Source organism: Cibotium barometz, chromosome 4, assembly GCF_041138505.1.
Source record: "Cibotium barometz isolate CiBa-2024 chromosome 4, ASM4113850v1, whole genome shotgun sequence".
Classification (NCBI taxonomy): domain Eukaryota; kingdom Viridiplantae; phylum Streptophyta; class Polypodiopsida; order Cyatheales; family Cibotiaceae; genus Cibotium; species Cibotium barometz.
In genome coordinates this window covers 1711637-1729712 of record NC_141049.1, presented here as the reverse complement: position 1 = coordinate 1729712, position 18076 = coordinate 1711637, and the positions used below count along the sequence as shown (strand labels likewise).

Here is an 18076-nt window from a genome sequence, read left to right as displayed (position 1 = left end):
ATGAAGTCAATTTCTTGTTGAATTAAGAATAGAAAGTACAATGCATATACATCAGCCAAGTTTGGAACTCATGAGTAGGCTCAAACTTGCGAGAGATGCACATCGTCTGAGCCCAAATCATCATAATCTAGAAAGTCGTTAGAGCCGCTATCCCCTGCTTCGCCAAAGTAGCTATCGGCGTAGGCGGTAAACTGGCATGCTCCTCTGTCTCTGAGCCCTTCTCATCCTCCTCTGACCAATGCTTCCAAGATTGGGGGTTCTCATTTCGCTCAAGAAGACGCAAATTGGCACTCACGAAAATTAGATCATTGGCCTTTTGAGTGCCAAGCCGGTTTCACTTCTTTGAAGCGATATGGTTAAATGAGCTCCATAGTTGCTCCAAACAAGACGAATTGACCGCCTGGCTCAGAATCTTGATGGCCAATTGTTGCAACTCTGGAGTGTCTGTCCCATAGTCCTCCCACCAAACACATGGATCAGTGGTGAAGTGATCTGCCAAAGCATTGGCTCTTCCAAACCTCCTCTTGCAAGCCCTATAATTTGCCAGTTGATCCTTGATAGTTCTCTGCTTTGCAATGTCAGGCTCAAGTCTCTCCAAAATCATATCCAATCCATCTGCCACCTCTGAATCTGTGTATTGACTGCCTGCTTGAATTGGGGATCAACCATGAAACGTGCTGCATGCATAGGTGAATGGTACATATCCCATCTATCTTGGCATAGCTTCCTTAATACCTGGTATTTCTGTTCATCTTGCTCAATGTGCTCCAACTTTTCCACCATCTTGTCCATCCCCTAGTAAATCTTTCCAATGCATGGCTGAAGTGAATTTGTCATCCTCAACAAGTGGATGATCGGCTTCCCCAAAGCTATGATGCGTCTCACCTGCTCCCACCAAAGAGGGTTCCCAATATTTGACGCACATGCCTTTCCTACAACGGTTCCAGACAATGCATGCCTCTCATACTCATCACTCACCGTCAACTGCTTTAGGGCACTAGAACACTTGTTATGGGACCCCAACATGAGGAAGTTGTATCCGAAGCGAGTGTCTGAATACTCGCGCAAATCTCTAGATGACTTCTTCCTGAACTCAGCCATCAAGAAAGTGTGCTTGTAAATGAAGGATACAATCTGGGTGGCTTGCTCTATGATGGGAGCAACCCAATCCAACTTCCCGATGTCCTTGAGAAGATTGTTGAGGCAGTGCGCCATGCATACAGAAAATGTGATATGAGGAAACTTGTCACACAACAATCTGCCGGCTGCCTTGTTCGCATTCTCTCCATCAGCTACAAAGTGGATCACTTTCTCTTCACCCACCGCTTATATAGCTGTTGACCACTCTAGGAAGAGTGCTTCTGCACTTTTCCCTGTCTCGGATGTATCATGCGATGAGATAAAGTAAGATTGCCCTCTAGAATAGGCAATGACACCATGAATGGATCTGGACCAAGTGTCGCTCTAGCCATCTGTAATAAGTGTGATGCCATTCCTGTCCCAAGAGGACCTAACAATCTCTGTTGCTATAGCAACTGTGTCCTTCTCCTTCGCTAGTAAGGTGGTTCTCAATGCCTCTGATGATGGAGGAGTGTAGGTGGATCCATACTTTGCAATCTTGTGCACCATGTCCTTGAAGTAGAAGGACCGAGCCGCCTGAAAGGCAATGGAATCATGGTAGAAGAAGCGCGCAACACTACCATCCACCTCCTCCTTCTTTGGGTCCCATCTACTGAAGTGTACTCTGCCTGGATCATCGAACAGTACCCGTCACGCCAACTGCTGGTGGTGGTGCACCAAATGGACTTGCAGCGGGTCCAAAAAATGAAGGCATTCCACCATATGAAGACTTGGTGGTTCCAGAGGTTTGTCCTGAAGTGCCCACATATGTGGAAGGATCTACTCCCACCCTTGCTCTCCGAGCCGATGAAGATGCTTCGTCTTTTTGACGAAGCTCCTCTCGTGCTTCACTAGTGATGTTGGTACAGAATGCAATGTCTTGTCCATGCTGATTAAGCAGGTGTGCTCGAATTCAAGTTGCACTACCTAACTTCGTAAGGAGACAATATTTGCATGTCCACTTTTCGCGCCTCTGGTTTTGTAGGCATCCTCCGCCAGGACCTCATCCCACCAAGACCACTCTGTAGATTTAGACTTCTTTGAGGTGGAATGATGCATAGAGGCCATGGATGCAAAGGCTGCAAAGAAGGACCGAGGAACAAGGGTCATTGCAATGGACAATAAGAACAAGGTGCCAAGAGATTCTAAAAAAAGAAAGCACACAATAGAGCCGACAACGTTCAGAGAAAAATAAAATTCTTTATTCATTCAACATTAGCAATAGTTACAACAGGTGACTTTTTACATGGGTTTTATTGTCTTGATCCTCATGACTGGTAGATTCCTCAGCATCAACTAGGACCACGTAGGTTCTTCTACAAGCTGTAGGTTTCGCGTTATGGGGGCTCGTCTTCGAGTGTGTCTTGGGACCATTTGCAATAGCAAGCAATCTTCATCATCCCAAAACCACATGGAAGGGCAATGACATCGTCGAGCCCTCTTAGAGATTGCCTCTTGCAATGTCAGGCTCTCTCGAAGAGGCAAAGGGCATCGACAATGAGCTGTCTTGATGTATTGTCGCTCAGCCACGCATGAACAACAACCACAACGCCGCTCATAGAATGCCATAAGTGCAAACTATTGAATACAACACAATAAGAAGAGGAGAGGGATTAATTGAAAAAGGACTTGTTTATTAATAAATAAGGTGCAATTTAATTAAGAAGCTTCTTATCTATTTTTTAAATAGTAAATGATCATTAAAAAAAACATGATTCATTTACAAATTTAAAATAAAAAAAACACTTAATGATTAAAAGTTATTGATTGTGGAGGACCAAGTTGAGAAGTGCCTTGCTCCGACTTGAGCCTTGCTCCAGAAGGGGAGAAAGGGAGGGAAAGAGAGAAAGGGGAGAGAGGACGGTGTTGGAGCTTTGGGACTTGAGTCACAGTCACAGGAAAGTCTTGTGTACAAGACAAGTACACTGTACAACACAAGCTTCTATGGTGAGATTATATGGTGTACTGTTGAGACAAGATGCAAGGAGAGCAACGGGAAGGAAGCAACGGGCAAGGAAGAAACGGTAGAGGCGGCGATCGTTTTTTCTCAACGGGCAGCCAGCCAATGTTTATTTATTTTTTATTTAATGCCACGTGGGCAGCGCATAGCGAAGGCGTTGAGCATCGTTTTTTTTAAATTAAAAATTGCCTCGTAGGCGCACGACCAAGGTGGCCCGTTTAGCGTTGCGCAACGGCGTTGATCTACGTTTTTAAAAAAAAATAAAATATGCCACGTGGGCAGCATGACCACCTTGGGCCCGTTTCCAGCCGTTTCGGTGAACTAGACGTGGGGAAACGGTGTTTCCCCGTTTCGGGGCGTCGTTTCTCCCATTTCCTATGATTATGATTCAGTGAAGCATTGCCCCCAGCAATGGAGAAAGTCTCAAAGTTCACTACACTCCCACGGGGTGATTATTCATTCAAATTGCCCTGCTACCTCAACGGAGATAATTGAAAGAAACACAAACAGATGAGTGGCATTGCTGATGCCATGATGTGCGTCCTTGACACACGCATCAGTCCCTAGGACATGCGTTACAACTTATGGGGACGAGATCGATGAGTGACTGTGAGTGTAGTTTAGGTTTGTAGGTGCTTGCCCATGAGGGGTTACAGGTGCCCAGAGGCATTTGCTTGAGTATGAAATGAACTGTGAAAAGATGCCAGCTATTGCTTATAAGTATCAAATGAAATGACAGAGAGATGAACTGTGAAAAGATGCTGGCAATTGGGTGACGTGCAAGCAGCAGTCACGGGATGTGCGTTTTGAAGCATGTGCAGCCAGCCTGCATTTGGGGCTGTTCAGACTGCTGGCCATTGCAGCCCAGGGGTGCCCAAAGTAGCCCAGCCAAAACCCCAAGTTTCGTGGGGCTGTGGGCGGAAGTCCCTTAAGCAAGTGGTGAATAGGGGCAAATACCACTCTTCAAGGATCCAACCAGGGTGGACTCAAGGAAAGGGAGTGAGATGGCATATAAAAAGTCCCCCCACTATGACCCCAAGAGCAAAATGTGACTGACGTATATTTTGAGGGTACGCTTACACCTAGGGTGATTGCAGATGGGACGCTTAGGAAATAAGTGGCTTATGGGCGTTAAATGTGAAAAACTATATTTAGTTATATTTATTAGTGAGTGTTTTTTAAACTTTACTATTAGCGCAAGCCTATATAAGTGAGTTATTAGCTAAAAAAAACGAAACTAGAGCAGAGAAGAATCGGGGACTCCTCGATTGTGATGTGCCCCCCTTCCTTGCCTGTTCACCTCTTCCCGTTTGCTTTCCTTTGCCCTCCCGTTAGCTCAAGGTCGCCTTGGTGCTTCTCCCGCCTCTATGCCCCTCCCGCCACTTCACCTCCCCCTACCTTCGTTTCTACTTGCGCGCCCAGCCACTACTTCACATGCCACCTAGCCCTCCCCCCCCCACCCCTTCCCCCTTTTCCCTCTAAGTCTGCCTCTTCTCAGCCCCCCTCACCCCTGGCCCTGCCTCACCTCCTCGTCACTGCCCCCCTCCTTTTTTACTGATCTTGGTTCTTCTTGCCTCAATCTTCGCCTTCTCGTCCCCCTCGTTTTTCGGTGATCCTGGCCTGTCACTTTCGTTTGTGCTTATTTGGCAGCAGGTGGTTCCCTTCGCATTCCCCCTTCTAGAGGTTCCCACGGGAGCCGATCCACCTTCCCCATCTGAGGCCTGTGAACCTGTCACAAAATTCTTCATTGCTTTTGTTTCATACTATACATGTGTGGCATATGGAGCTTGACATGACAGTACATGTATGGCTTATGGAGCTTGACATGGTGTGTTTTCCCGGGACTAGCTATCCTAGTGTTCACTTGTACTTATGTTTTGGGAAGATTCCGGAAGAATTTTGGATCCGTGAACACTTTACCTGATTGATACAGTTGAGTAGATGGATGTTTCTTCCAGTTTAGTTGCAGTCATGTGTGTGCATGACCTTAATTTTATATTTGGATGACTTGTTTTGTTTTCCTGTACAATGCTTGAGATTACTGCCTGTGTTGTCCATGGAGCCAGGGACGCCTGGGCACCCTGTGGACGTGCATGTGCACACTTGTTTTGGACTGACAGGTGGTCTACATGTGTTTCACAGGTGGTAACTTGTAAGTGCTCCTAAAAACTCAATTTACAGCTTTATGCTTTCACATGGTAATATTTATTGATGCAGATCCACACTCACTTAAAAGTGACTGGGCAAATTTATAAGCTATACACATAGGGCAGGACTATTTAAATACACGTGGTGGCCAAAGGTCGGGCACTGGACATATTATGGGCTGCTTGCTTGTAGGCGCCTCCTTCTGGACCTAAAAAAGCACACGATTTGATATTTTTGGCGGGGAAGCTCTAATAGTAGAGGGGAAGTCGAGTTAGGGCTGGTCGCATGCTTTCTTGGTGGATGGTGGAGCTGGCCGACTTGTTTTGGAGCAAATAACTGCTGGTCTGACTAGGTGTGGGCCTCCGAAAGAGTTGGTTGACTGTTTTCCAGGCGTGTGAATCTGCTAGGCGGCTGATCCTATTTGAGCAGAGGGCTGGTCGACTTGAAGGGTGGGCTCTTTCTGCTGGCCGATTGCTCTTGGCATGCAATATTCTGCTGGCCGACTCCCTTTGGGTTATCTGAGAGCTGGTCGACTGCTGGAGCAGCCCTCTAGAGGCTGGTCGACTGCTGGTACAGCCCCTTGAGGCTGGTCGACTTGAAGGGTGGGCTCTTTCTGCTGGCCAACTGCTCCTGGCATGCAATATCCTGCTGGCCGACTCCCTTCGGGTCATCTGAGAGCTGGTCGACTGCTGGAGCAGCCCTCTGGAGGCTGGTCGATTGCTGGTACAGCCCCTTGAGGCTGGTCGACTTTATCTATGGGCTTGACACGATTGGAGAAAACCATATAGGGCTGTTCTGGGCTGATGTGGGAATTTTGTGGGCTGTCCATGGCTGTCCTACACGTGCTTAAATCTGGGAAAGCTCTCTAGTTCTATTGAGGAACATTGAATTCAGCATATGTTTTGGTTTTTGTTTTCATATTGTACTGGAAGATTTAGGTTCATGCCAGTGAAGAATCCCTGGGCACCCGCAAGGTTGTATCTGAAGCAGACTCCTTTTTGGTAATCTAACAATAAGGGAGGGGGGGTTCAGCCCATCTTCTGGCCCCTACTGTGGTGTACCGTGTAGAGCTGCTTTCTTCTCTCTTTTGTGGCATGTTTGTGTTTGATCAGTATTCATGATAGATAAGATTTCCATATTACAATTGTCCTTTCGCTACATTGGTATCAGAGCCTGGATTTCTACAAAGCTTATGCCATACATGATGCTTGATATGGTTGTAAGGAGTTATTATGCGTGAAAGAAGGTTGGGATTCTGAGGTAGCCCTCGTCTTACTGAAGCACTTTGAAAGGAGTTACCTTTGGTTTAAGTGGTAGTGAGCGTGTTGAAAAACTTCGTGGCTCTCTTGTCTGAGTAGGGGCACTGTTGTACCCTTGTAGTCTTTTCAGTATCATACTTGGAAAGCTGGTTGGGAGGAGCAGTTCCGTGGCACAAAAATTCTTTTTCTATCTGAAGAATCTGGTAAAAACATCATGGCTAGCCGTTCAGATCAATCTATGAAGGATTCTATTACACGTGTTCGCCGCATGCGGGAAGAGGATAGAGATAGAGATTGTGTTGGGGCTTTGGTAGGTAATGACTCACAGTTAGCTGCTAGGGCTGAAGATCAACAAGATCTTGATGCTTTGATGAACAAGCTTGAAGAGCTCCGTGCTTTACAAATGGACCCGGATGTACAAAGGGTTATTGATTCCAAGTCTCAGGCTAAGGCAAATGTGGTCACTTTTGATGCAATTGTTCAATAGATGGGGGTTCAGAAACTTTGAGAGTTGGCTGTTGCATATTTGAAAAGCCGTGGCGATGTTGTTTCTGATGATGAGGGCAAGTGGGTTTTCACACGGCAACCTTGCAGGTAATCCCGTGAAGGGACTTTTGACGATGTTGTGAGAGGGCATGCAACGTGAACAAGTGATGTGAGAGGGCATGCAGCCCGAGAAAGTGATGAGTGGGCATGCAGCCTGAACAGATGTTATGAGAGGGCATGCAGCCTGGACAATTGATATGAGAGGGCATGCAGCCCGAGGAAATCATGTATGTCGGCATGCAGCCTAAGCAGATGAAGGGGGGTTTTTAGCCCACATGAAATATGAGGAACACCAAAATGCATTGTTTGTGACATCTCGGCCCTCTAGATATGTTCCAGCTCCAAGAGTTCCATCTCGCGTGGAAGCCCTAGATGTGGGCATCGCTGTCATCGTAGATATATCCAAGGAGATGATGAACAAGTGCGATGGGATGCTCGGCATAACAAGAAGGCCAAAGAATTCAAGTCGGGGGACAAGGACATAAAGTTTGAGAGCTATAATGGAAAACTGGACACCACTAAGGCACTTGCATTCATAAGGCAATTTGAAATAGCCTTCTGCACTGAGGATTTCATAGAGAAATCTATGCTCAGACATGTGGAAATGCATCTGAAAGAGACTGCGAGTGATTGGTGGATGGCAAAGCTCTTAGACAGAACAATTGCTCGTACTTGGAGTACCTTCAAGGTGCAATTTTATGATTAGTTTCTTCCCCCCACTTTGAAAAAGATGTATGGAAGGAATGGGATTGGTTAACACAGGATGAAGGGGATTCCATTTCTTCGTACATTTCAAAATTTTGGCGGATTCTTCTAAAGGTCACACCCTTCATGACTATTAGTGAGGACGAGAAGAAAAGGAAATTCGAGTTGGTGTTGCAACAAACGGATCATCCAAAAGAGCCTGGAAGTTTATCCCCATAACACTTTATAGGAGCTGATATATTTAGCCACTATTTCAGAGGAACTACATGGCAAGGGAGCATCAAAAAAGCAAGAATTTAGCTCATACAAAGGAAAATTCAAAGCTGGAAATTAGCCACCTAAATTTATGCTTAATGAGTCCAAGGATGCAAAAGGGAGCTCTGAAAAGAAGCCGGGGGGTAAGAAGGATGATACCAAGCTGTCCTAAGAGCATATTTATGAATGCATAAAAGAGGGAAAATGTTTCTTATGTGCCAGTAAGGATCATATGAAATCTTAGTGCCCTCATAATGTCAAAAAAGACTTATGTGCAGGATACAAAACCAAGTGTAAATGTCATGACTCATACCTGATGTACAAGGGAATACTGCACATGAACCTAAGAGTAGAATTTTAGGCCAGGCTTGGGGAAAATTGAAGGATCAAACCGCCTTGTTTCTTTTTGATAATGCCTCTAGTGATAATTTCATATCAATCCAGATGGATACCGCTATTGGGTTAAAGTCCAAGGAGTTGGACATAGATTTTCCTGCAGATGCTGCCTTTGAGGGCAAAGAGGTTAAAGTCACTCCCATCATAGGAAAGCTTCGTATACAGATTCAGGGCTATTTGGATCATGAAGACTTGGGAGCACCGCTTACGAGATGTGATGTGATACTTGGGATGCCCTGGCATTTCCGTTTGGATTTCCAAATTTTGCATAAGGAGAAGAAAGTAAATTTTACTCATAGGGGTAGGGAAATTTGCATAGATGCGGGTACGACTGGGAGTACCATATGAGTTGTAAGCCATATTTCCATTTTCAAAGCAATAAAGAAATTAGCTTGTTCTTACTTGGTTTTTGTATGTGATAATGTTGAACATGATTCTGTGACTCCCATAGATCAGTACAAGATTAACTTTTTAAGTGACTATGGTGATTGCTTTGCTGATAACCCTTCCTGGACAGTTACCTCCAAAGAGGCCAGAGGATCATTGTATTGACATAATCCTTGGTAGCTCACCTCCTAACTGACCTCCCTACAAGATAAGTGCTGCCTAACAGGAGGAAATTATGACTCAAGTGAATGACCTTCTTGACAAAGGGTTGATTCGACCAAGTTCTTTACCTTACTGTTCTCGAGTATTGCTTGTGCAGAAAAAGGATGGTTCATGCAGAATGTGTGTAGATTGCATAGCTCTAAACAAGATAACCATCAAGAACAAGTTCCCGATTCCTAGAATTGATGACATTCTTGACAAGCTTAAGGGAGTTGTGTGTTTCAATCGTATTGATCTTAAGAGTGGTTATCATCGGATTAGAGTGATGCCTCAAAATGTTCATAAAACCGCTTTCACGACATCTTTTGGGCTCTATGAATACTTAATAGTACCATTCGGTCTTGCAAATGCACTCACCTCTTTCAACAGAACGATGGATAGAGTTTTTAGACCTCACTGCAAGTTCACGGGCACTTTCTTTGATGGTATTATTATCTTTTCAAAGAGTGAGGTAGAGCATAAGGAGCACCTCGCCATTGTGTTTGAAGAGCTTAGGAAACACAAGCTTTTCATCAGTGGAAAGAAGAGTGAATTCTTCTTGTCAGAGATCCATTATTTGGGACATATTGTTTCGAAAGAGGGTGTATGCATGAATCTTGCCAAGATCCAAGCTATTAAGGATTGGCTAGAGTTTCAAAATGTACATCAAGTTAGGAGTTTCATTGGCCTATGTTCTTACGATTTATTTGACACTTTGCCTTCTTGGATTCTCCGTTACATGATTTAACGAAGAAGAAAGCTGTATTCTGTTGGTCTAATTCAGAAAGAACAGGTCCTGTTCTTATCATTCCAGATTTGCATAGATCCTTTGTGGGCGAGTGTGATGCATGTAGAAATTGTTTAGGGACTGTTTTGAATCAAGAGAGTCATGCAATGGCTTTTGAAAGCCGCCGCCTACAACATGTAGAATTGTATTTGCAGGTTTATGAGAAGGTTATGGAAGAGTGTCATGCTCCTCCGTATGCAGGTCATCGTGTCTTTCTATACTACGCAGGCTTTGGAATGGTATTTCTTTTGGCTAGCTTTACGCAAGGATATCGAAACTTATGTCCGTGAGTATTTGGTGTGTTAGAAAGTCAAATTTGATAGGTGCAAAACACTTGGTTTGCTTCAGCCTTTACCCATTCCACATGAACCATGGAAAAGCATTGCCATGGATTTCATTATGGATTTGCCAAAATCTGCACATGGTAGTGATGCTATTTGGACTATCATTGATTGCTTTAGCAAACATGCACACTTTATTCCTGTGAGGAAAACAATTAAACCTGAGCACATAGCTAAATTATTATTGGCTCAGATTTTCAAACATCATGGCATGGCCAAATCTATTGTGGGAAATAGAGATCCTTGAACAACCAGTTTATTTTGGCGGGCATTGTTTGATAACATGGGCACAAAGCTGAATTTTTCATCAGCTTATCATCCTTAAACGGATGAGCAGAGTGAAATTGCAAATTCAGCCGTACTTGATTTGCTCAGTAGAAAATAGAAAACAGATTGGGAGAAATACTTACCCTTGTTTGAGTTTGCATACAACAATACTATGCATTCTTCAACTAACAAGGCTTCGTTGGAGATAGTTTATGGCAAAGTGGTGTTACCACCTATCCAACGCACTAAAGATGAAATCTTTGCAGTAGATGAGTATGTCAGAGATTTAAATACTGCGTTTGCATAGGTTCAGACATCCATAGAAAGATCTCAAATTAAACATAAAAAGGCCAAGAGAGGTTATTTTCAAGGAAGGTGATTAGGTGCTACTTAAGTTTGAGAAAGCCCGACCTCGGAAGCGGCGAGGTAAAGAGGGCTGATATCCTAAGCTTTCGAACATGTATTATGGGCCATCCCAGATTTTTCAGAAAATAAATGAAGTGACTTATAGATTGGTATTACCCGATCATTGGAAAATACATAATGCTTTTCATGTCAGCTTGTTGAGGCCTTATGTGGGACCACCTCTTGTGGAACCAGTTTTGGAAGATCCACTAGAGGTGGATGAGCTTGAGGTATTGCAACCTCAACAGATAGTTTTTCACAAGAAGCCTAAGCCTGTGAGAGGCAAGCTTGTACGCAGGTATGTTATGAAATTTAAAAACTATTCGGCTATGGACGCAAAATGGATGTACGAGGATTATTTTTAGAATTATCCGAAACTTTTGATGGCCTATCTGGAAGCTTTTCAGTTGTGGTCAACTGCTTAGAAGCTGGGGGGAATGCCAGAAAATTCCTCATTGCTTCTGTTTTATACTATACATATGTGGCATATGGAGCTTGACATGACAGTACATGTATGGTTTATGGAGCCTGACATGAGCATCATCTACAACATCAGAATCATCATCAGTCATCATCATCATCAATAGCCACATCACCATCATTATCATCATCAGCCATGAAAGGGTATGGGACATTGTCGGCTGCCAGCAGAGGGTCCTATATAGTCGGCAGCCAAGTGCCAGAAGGAATGGCAATATTATGGACAGCATGGAAATTAAAGCGCAGTATTTTTGGGATTTCTTCCTATTTATCTTGTCCAGCAGTAGGCCGATAGCCTTATGGACTGGCCGACCAGCTCCTTTCTCACATATATAAGCACAAGGTTCAGCATTGTATCAAGCGATCATTCATTCATTTATCATTAGTCATCAGTAGAAGCTGGGGCCGGGGTCACCCCTATGGGGCTGACCAAGGGCCCAAACCATGAACAAGCATTCATCAACCTTTTTGTACCATATAAAAATTACAAGAAAACCGTGACACCAATCTCTCTCTTCTTCTCTCTCCTCTGTCTTAATCATGTTAATTAGCATCTTGTTCTTAATCAGGCTTAGGGCTGTGGATCAGTACAGCAAGGCTTCCGTGCATGCAATAGTGGTGAGGGCCCAACATTGGAGAAGTTATTTCGTCTTTTGTTTTGGCCTCGCATGAAGCAAGATGTTCATCAATATGTACTATTTATTTTCTACATTCTTAATAGTGATCTTCATTATACTCTTTAGCACTTTCACATAGTCTTTAGGTGTAGGTACAACTAGAATTCTTGTTACCCTTAAATTTGGTGCCTTCCCCTTTTTCTTCTTGCTTCTATGAAGGTAGCTTAATGGTTGAATGAGCAGGAGGGACTCTCTTTCTTAATAGGGTGAGTCCAGTCCTCTTCCATTTTCTTCCCTTTGTTTCAGCTGTCTTCATAACCTCTTCACTGATAGCTTAAAAGTGCTTGGCTTGTCCTCCTTTGATATGGTTTACCTGATGAACTTGAGTTTTTAGCTAGTGTTTTATTCAACTCCTCAAATGTTCCTAGCAATGTGGTCCTCCATGTACATTATAACGATAGAGTGGCCATCTTTCTTTGCTGTGCTTTCTGCACTCTCTATCTTAGCATCCCCAATCTTTTGGACAGCTTCCTCAAGGTTACTGAGGATGGTTTTCACTCTCGCTGAGTTGAACTAAGGCATATAATATCTCTACCCTTAATACGAGAGAGAGAGAGAGAGAGAGAGAGAGAGAGAGAGAGAGAGAGAGAGAGAGAGAGAGAAGAAGAAGAAGAAGCTCTTTTAACGTCGTAGGAACAATCCCAAGAGACCAAATATGATCTATCCGACGGGAGTGAGATTCGAACACAAGACGTGTTGAATAACAACTCCATGAGCTAACCAATCTACCACACATTGAGAGAGAGAGAGAGAGAGAGACAGTTATATTAAACGTCTTCAAAAGACCCAGTGGGTCTATGAGACCAAAGTGATACAATAGTGTCCATGCAATCTCATTATGGTACAAAAGAAAACAAAGACGAGAGCTATCAGCTGGGAATGTCAAATCCGAGCCATATGATACAAATCCGAGGCATCTGAGAGAGAGAGAGAGAGTTTCTCTATACAAGAGTTTATAATTGCGAAGGAGATTAGGGTTATGGTTACAAGGTGCAGGAGATCAGGGTTTGGGTATATAGGCAGAAGAACAAATAAAATGTTCTTTAAGCACCGAATACAGGAGCTTGAAAAGGTGAAGCTGGAACTTCCGACTCCCTCAGCGACCTGCTGTGTGTCCACTTGGCACCCTCTAGGGCTGCATGCTTCCCCGCCCTGCTTTGTGGACACTGCCCCACCCACCTGTTTGTGGGGCCCTGCCTGCATGGGTCCAAGCTGCACACTGCTTATCCAGCCCTCCTTTGTGAGCAGCTGCTCCGCTTTTGCTAAGCTGTGCTCCCTTTTCTTTTTTACTTTAGTTTAATGATTGAGGTGCACATTTAACAACTTCATAGTTCATGCTATGCCGAAAGCATAATCCATGCTAGATGCAGGGAAATAGAGTGTATTGTAACCTGCGCAAGTCGAAACCATCATGCTGCAATACAGATCAGATGATGCTTGTTGGCATGGTTAAGACTTTTCAAAGCAATCAGTTGTTTTTTTAATATAGAAGAGTATTAAATTTCCACTCATGTGTTCAATTATGTTTTGTTGTTTTGTTTCAGTCCTCTTGTGCCTCTACCTCCTGCTGTCTATGAGAATTTACCAGGCTGGATCAAGAAATTCTTGCTCTTTGAGCTTCCGTATTACAGCAAAAATTTATCTGGTGAGGATAGTCTGCAATAATGATACAGCAGCCGACTCATGATGAATGGTGCCTTCAATGTATGTTTGTTACTTCCTACTATCTATGTGGTTTTGCTAATAACAACAGGAATGGCAGTTGAAGTATCCATCTTCTTAATAAATGTGTTTTAGTCCATTTACATCCCTGAAATATTCTTACTCCCTGTAGTGTGGCTTGGCAGATTGAAATTGCATTTTGTAATGATATGTTTTGTGGGTTTCTGAGGAGATGGGATTTTGCAAGCTAGGTCTTGGAAGGATTTAACTCGGTCAGCTTGCTGGCAAAGCACCAATTCTTTTAGGCAGTAACCATCAAAGCATCAATTCTTTTGTGATTGGTGAGAATAGCAAATCAAAGTTCCAATTTCTTGGAGTAGGGATGATGAAGGAAATTGAACATACGTCAATCAGGTTGTTAGTTGTTGCACAGGCTAAGCACTTGTTTAGCTGTATTCCTGTTGTAAACCATTGAATATTGGTGTGCCACTACTTCCATTGGAGAACTCTGTTTCAAATTTTCATGATATGCTTGAATTGTAGAATGCCATGCTATTTTGTGATTGGTTCAGGAAGCTGCTTTTTGGCAACATTCTGAATCATATGTACGTAAAATCCAAGGGGTATATAAATGAATTGACATGATAGATGTTTATTATTTTCTACACACACATTAACCATCAAAGTGTTAATTATTGTGGTGCATATTAGTCTAACCAAGTCAAAGCAACTTGGAAACATGTAACCAAGGCCTTGCATTAACAACTTTATCTGCACAGGTTGTTGCATCAGTCAAACATAAAATGATGGCCTTTCAGCCTTGTAGTTAAGGTCATCTAAGACAGAGCATGTCAACGTACCTTAATTCTCACAGACAGGCCCCTTTTAGATGCTACTGTGGGATGAAGAATGCTGCTTAACTGTCACAAGGCATGAGAAACATGATACTTGAACTTACATGTGCTCTGAACCAAATGCACAGCTCATGGTGGTGAACACAGGTGTAAGAAATCAGAACTTTGACACAACTTTCAAAGCTGCTAGAAGCTACCATGTAGCTGATATACAGGAAAACATATCTATTTTGAAAATTTCAATGGGTTTTAGGCACGTTTGGTTTAAATTGAAGGCAGACCCTTCAGGTGCTTTACTGGTCCAATATTAGAAGATGTGTCGAAGCAATGAGTTGGATGTTGGACAAGTGATGCATTGAGGTGAAAGCAATTGTGAGAAATGATGATGGGGATTGATTTAATGTACATAAAAGCTGGACACTGCAAATGGGACCAGAAAAAAGCAATACATCTTGCAATAAGAATGAAATATGAAAGTGATGTGCATCGGAAAGTGTGTCCAGGTGGCTTAGAGGCCCATACATTTGGTATCGGGTCAAATGTCAGGAGAGTGTGAAAACTGGTTCCAGGTCTCCATAATTTGTGTTGTGTGCGCTTCTATGGGTATCATGTGACTGCGCTGAGCTAGTGTATAGATACGCTTGAGGCAAAGTTCTCTCTAGTGTCGGAACAGGGGTCCGACTGTAGCAAGGATTGTTTTCTAACTCTACCTTGCCTTGGTGGCATAATAAGCAAAGTGTTGGGGTGGGTGCTTGGCCTGTCATGCGAGCGGTCAGTCTCACGTTGCATTTGGTGTATACACATTGATACATACAATATATATATATATATACAGATAGAGATATATACATGAATATATATATGTATGTGTATATTATATGTATATATACTATACATGTATGTATGTTTTTGTGTGTGTGTGCGCGTGCGCACGCACGCGCGTGTGTATCCTTGCCGTTGTCGGTCCATAAAGAGTAAATTGTGTAATATAACCTGGTAGGCTGTTTTTAGCAGCTGATCATCCTGTCTCTGCCCAACCAACATATAGGACATATACCCATGTCTTGCTAAGCTGATCAACGATAAGTCTCCATACAAGGGCGGTAATGGGCTCCCAAATGCAATCGTCTTTGTGCTTGTGGAAACGACAATGGTCTGCCTTCAGTCGATATGAAATCGCCCATGTTGCAAATTCCTTTTCGTGCTAAAAAACAAGCTTTTTTTGGCTCAGCCACAGCCAATGGCATATCAAATGCTTTGGTCCAATGCACATTTTCATCTACTAGTGTGCTTCCAGGAGGCATTGGCCTATGTGCCCAATGCAAATTTATGAGCGTAGATCTCCAATCTTGGAGCAATCTGGAAGAGTAGGGGGAGCTTGGGATTTTTCCTTTTACCTCACCTACCAAAATATCCTAGTAGGAAAGATTCCAATCCCCAAATGAATCAACTTTATAACACGTACACATTGCAGCCAGCACTTGTGCCCATGGTTATCCTTATTCTACGAAAGTTATTATCATGCGTGAATATGTGTGTGTATATATATGTACATGTTATATATGAGAGAGAGAGAGAGAGAGAGAGAGAGTAAGTACTTTTAACATTAGGTGGATAACCACAATTGCTATTGAGGGTATCCGACGAGTCATGTAGGTTCTGAACCTAGCTGGATCCTCTCCTATCATGAGGCTTCGACGCTAGTCAATTTGCAACTTCTTTGGCTGCTGGCAGAAGGTAGCGCTTAGGTCCCCTTTCCTATCTGGGGGAGAGAGAATGAAAGAAAGTTGAATTAAACGTCTACGAAAGGACAAATTGGCCTATGAGACTTTAGTGTTACAATGTTTCCATGGCATATCTCTTCCTAGATATAGTACAAAAATGAAATGAACTGAATGTAAAAGGGTAACAGTTGGGTACAATGATAGAGCTGAGTGATAGATGAGGTAAATCAACAATGCCCACCTCATGTGGCACCGAACCTCGCTACTGTCAATGTACATCCCCGTGGCCATCGACGGGTGTTACGAATCTCTTCTCGGTGCTCGAATTCGGCTAGATAGAGTGCCACAGCCCCTATATTATTTACGGTGGGGTAATGACGCTCGTAAAAAGCTGTGATTTCGGGGTTGAGTCACAGGCCTTCCTATAAGTCCACGAAGCAACAAACGTCCCCTTCCGTGCTCTAATCTTGTCATGGTGCGTGAAGGGTGACGATGTGGTCTAGTATCTAATAGTTGCTTCTTGATCCTGCCAGGCCTATGACCTTCCGTCTGTGTCCCTCTGCTCATGTATACTACTAGCCTCCAAGACTGCTCCATAAGCCGAGAGAGAGGGGTCCAGAATGGGCCTTGCACCAAAGAAATGAACTCACCAAATGTAAGAAATATGTAACGAGTTTGGCCCATAAGCTCGCCTCTTGCTAAGTGTTTGCGAACGCGCTGTGTCCAGGAAAGGTCTCATCTTTTGAAAGGGCGCAGGTTTCTTTAAGCTCGCCTCTTGCTAAGTGTTTGCGAACGCGCTGTGTCCAGGAAAGGTCTCATCTTTTGAAAGGGCGCAGGTTTCTTTCTGATATTTCCTCTCTAGGTCATAATCGTATGTAGGGTCGGCTGAGCGAGCCAACCCTCTTTGGAGCACAAAAATTGTGTCGGCCATATGTCTAGATATCCATACGGCGTGCATTGCGAGAATGCGCGTGGCACAATTAGCCAACCGACCCTTTTAATTTTTTGAGTCTTCTTGCAGTGCATCTTATACTCTCGACATTTTGATCCATATGCTTCCCGTATATGGGATAAATTCACACCTTACACGTGGCCATCTTTTTGCGATCACCTCTGGTATAAAGGTGGCAATAAGATCCCGTTTTATTCCACTCACACACCCACGAGGGTACATCATGTGGATAGCCACAACCGCAATTGAGTGTATCTAACGGGTAATGCAGATTTCGAACCCAAGTGGATCCTTTCCTATCCGAACACCTCAACGCTAGTAAATCTGCCAACTTCTTTGGTCGGTAGAAAAGTAGCACTCTAAGGTCCCGTTTTATACCACTCACACACCTAGGGGAGAAGGCACTTTTAACTTTGGGTGGATAACCACAATTGCTATTGAGCATATCTAGCGGGTCAGGTAGGTTTGGACCCTTTCTTGTTTTTGCAGACCTCGATGCCATCCAATCTGCTAACTTCTTTGGTCTCATCAGCAGAAAGGTAACGCTAAGGTCGCCTTCACACACCCAGGGAGAAGGCACCTTTAGATCCGTGTGAATAATCGGAACTGCTATTGAGTATATCTGATGGGTCAAACAGGTTTTAAACCAAGGTGGATCCTTTCTATTTCATCAGAGACCTCTACGCTAGCCAACCTACCAAATTCTTTGGCCAAGAGAAAGATAGTGCTAGGGCCCCCTTTTATTCCACTCACACACCCATTCAGTAGATAACCACAAGCGCTACTCGAGCATATCTGTTGATGGGTTAGGTAGGTTTTAAACTCGAATGGATCATTTTCTAGACCCCATCGCTAAGGAACCAATCTCCCAACTTCTTTGCCCAACAGAAAGGTAGCACTAAGGTCCTCTTTTATTTCACTCACACAGCAATGGTAGATGGGAGAAGACAC

At 43.6% G+C, this 18076-nt stretch overlaps 1 protein-coding gene and 1 non-coding gene across 5 annotated transcripts in view; one reads left to right on the top strand and one right to left on the bottom strand.

The window, feature by feature from the left end:
* The window catches only part of LOC147638796 (uncharacterized), a 33646-nt gene extending 19407 nt beyond the window's left edge, over positions 1 to 14239 (top strand). Inside the window, exons 9-10 of one of the 4 annotated variants that reach the window (XM_086784467.1) lie at positions 13478 to 13578; positions 13781 to 14239. In XM_086784467.1, coding sequence (XP_086640593.1) covers positions 13478 to 13578; positions 13781 to 13785 — 106 coding nt within the window. In that variant the 3' untranslated portion in view covers positions 13786 to 14239. Of the gene's footprint in view, positions 1 to 13477; positions 13638 to 13780 lie in introns of all 4 variants that reach the window. The other 3 variants (XM_086784441.1, XM_086784457.1, XM_086784447.1) reach the window with 3 other exon arrangements.
* A 2807-nt stretch (positions 14240 to 17046) lies between these two features.
* Positions 17047 to 17173, bottom strand: LOC147638795 (U11 spliceosomal RNA). The gene has a single exon (XR_015265312.1). It is a non-coding gene; the product is annotated as a U11 spliceosomal RNA (small nuclear RNA).
* Positions 17174 to 18076: the final 903 nt, after the last annotated feature.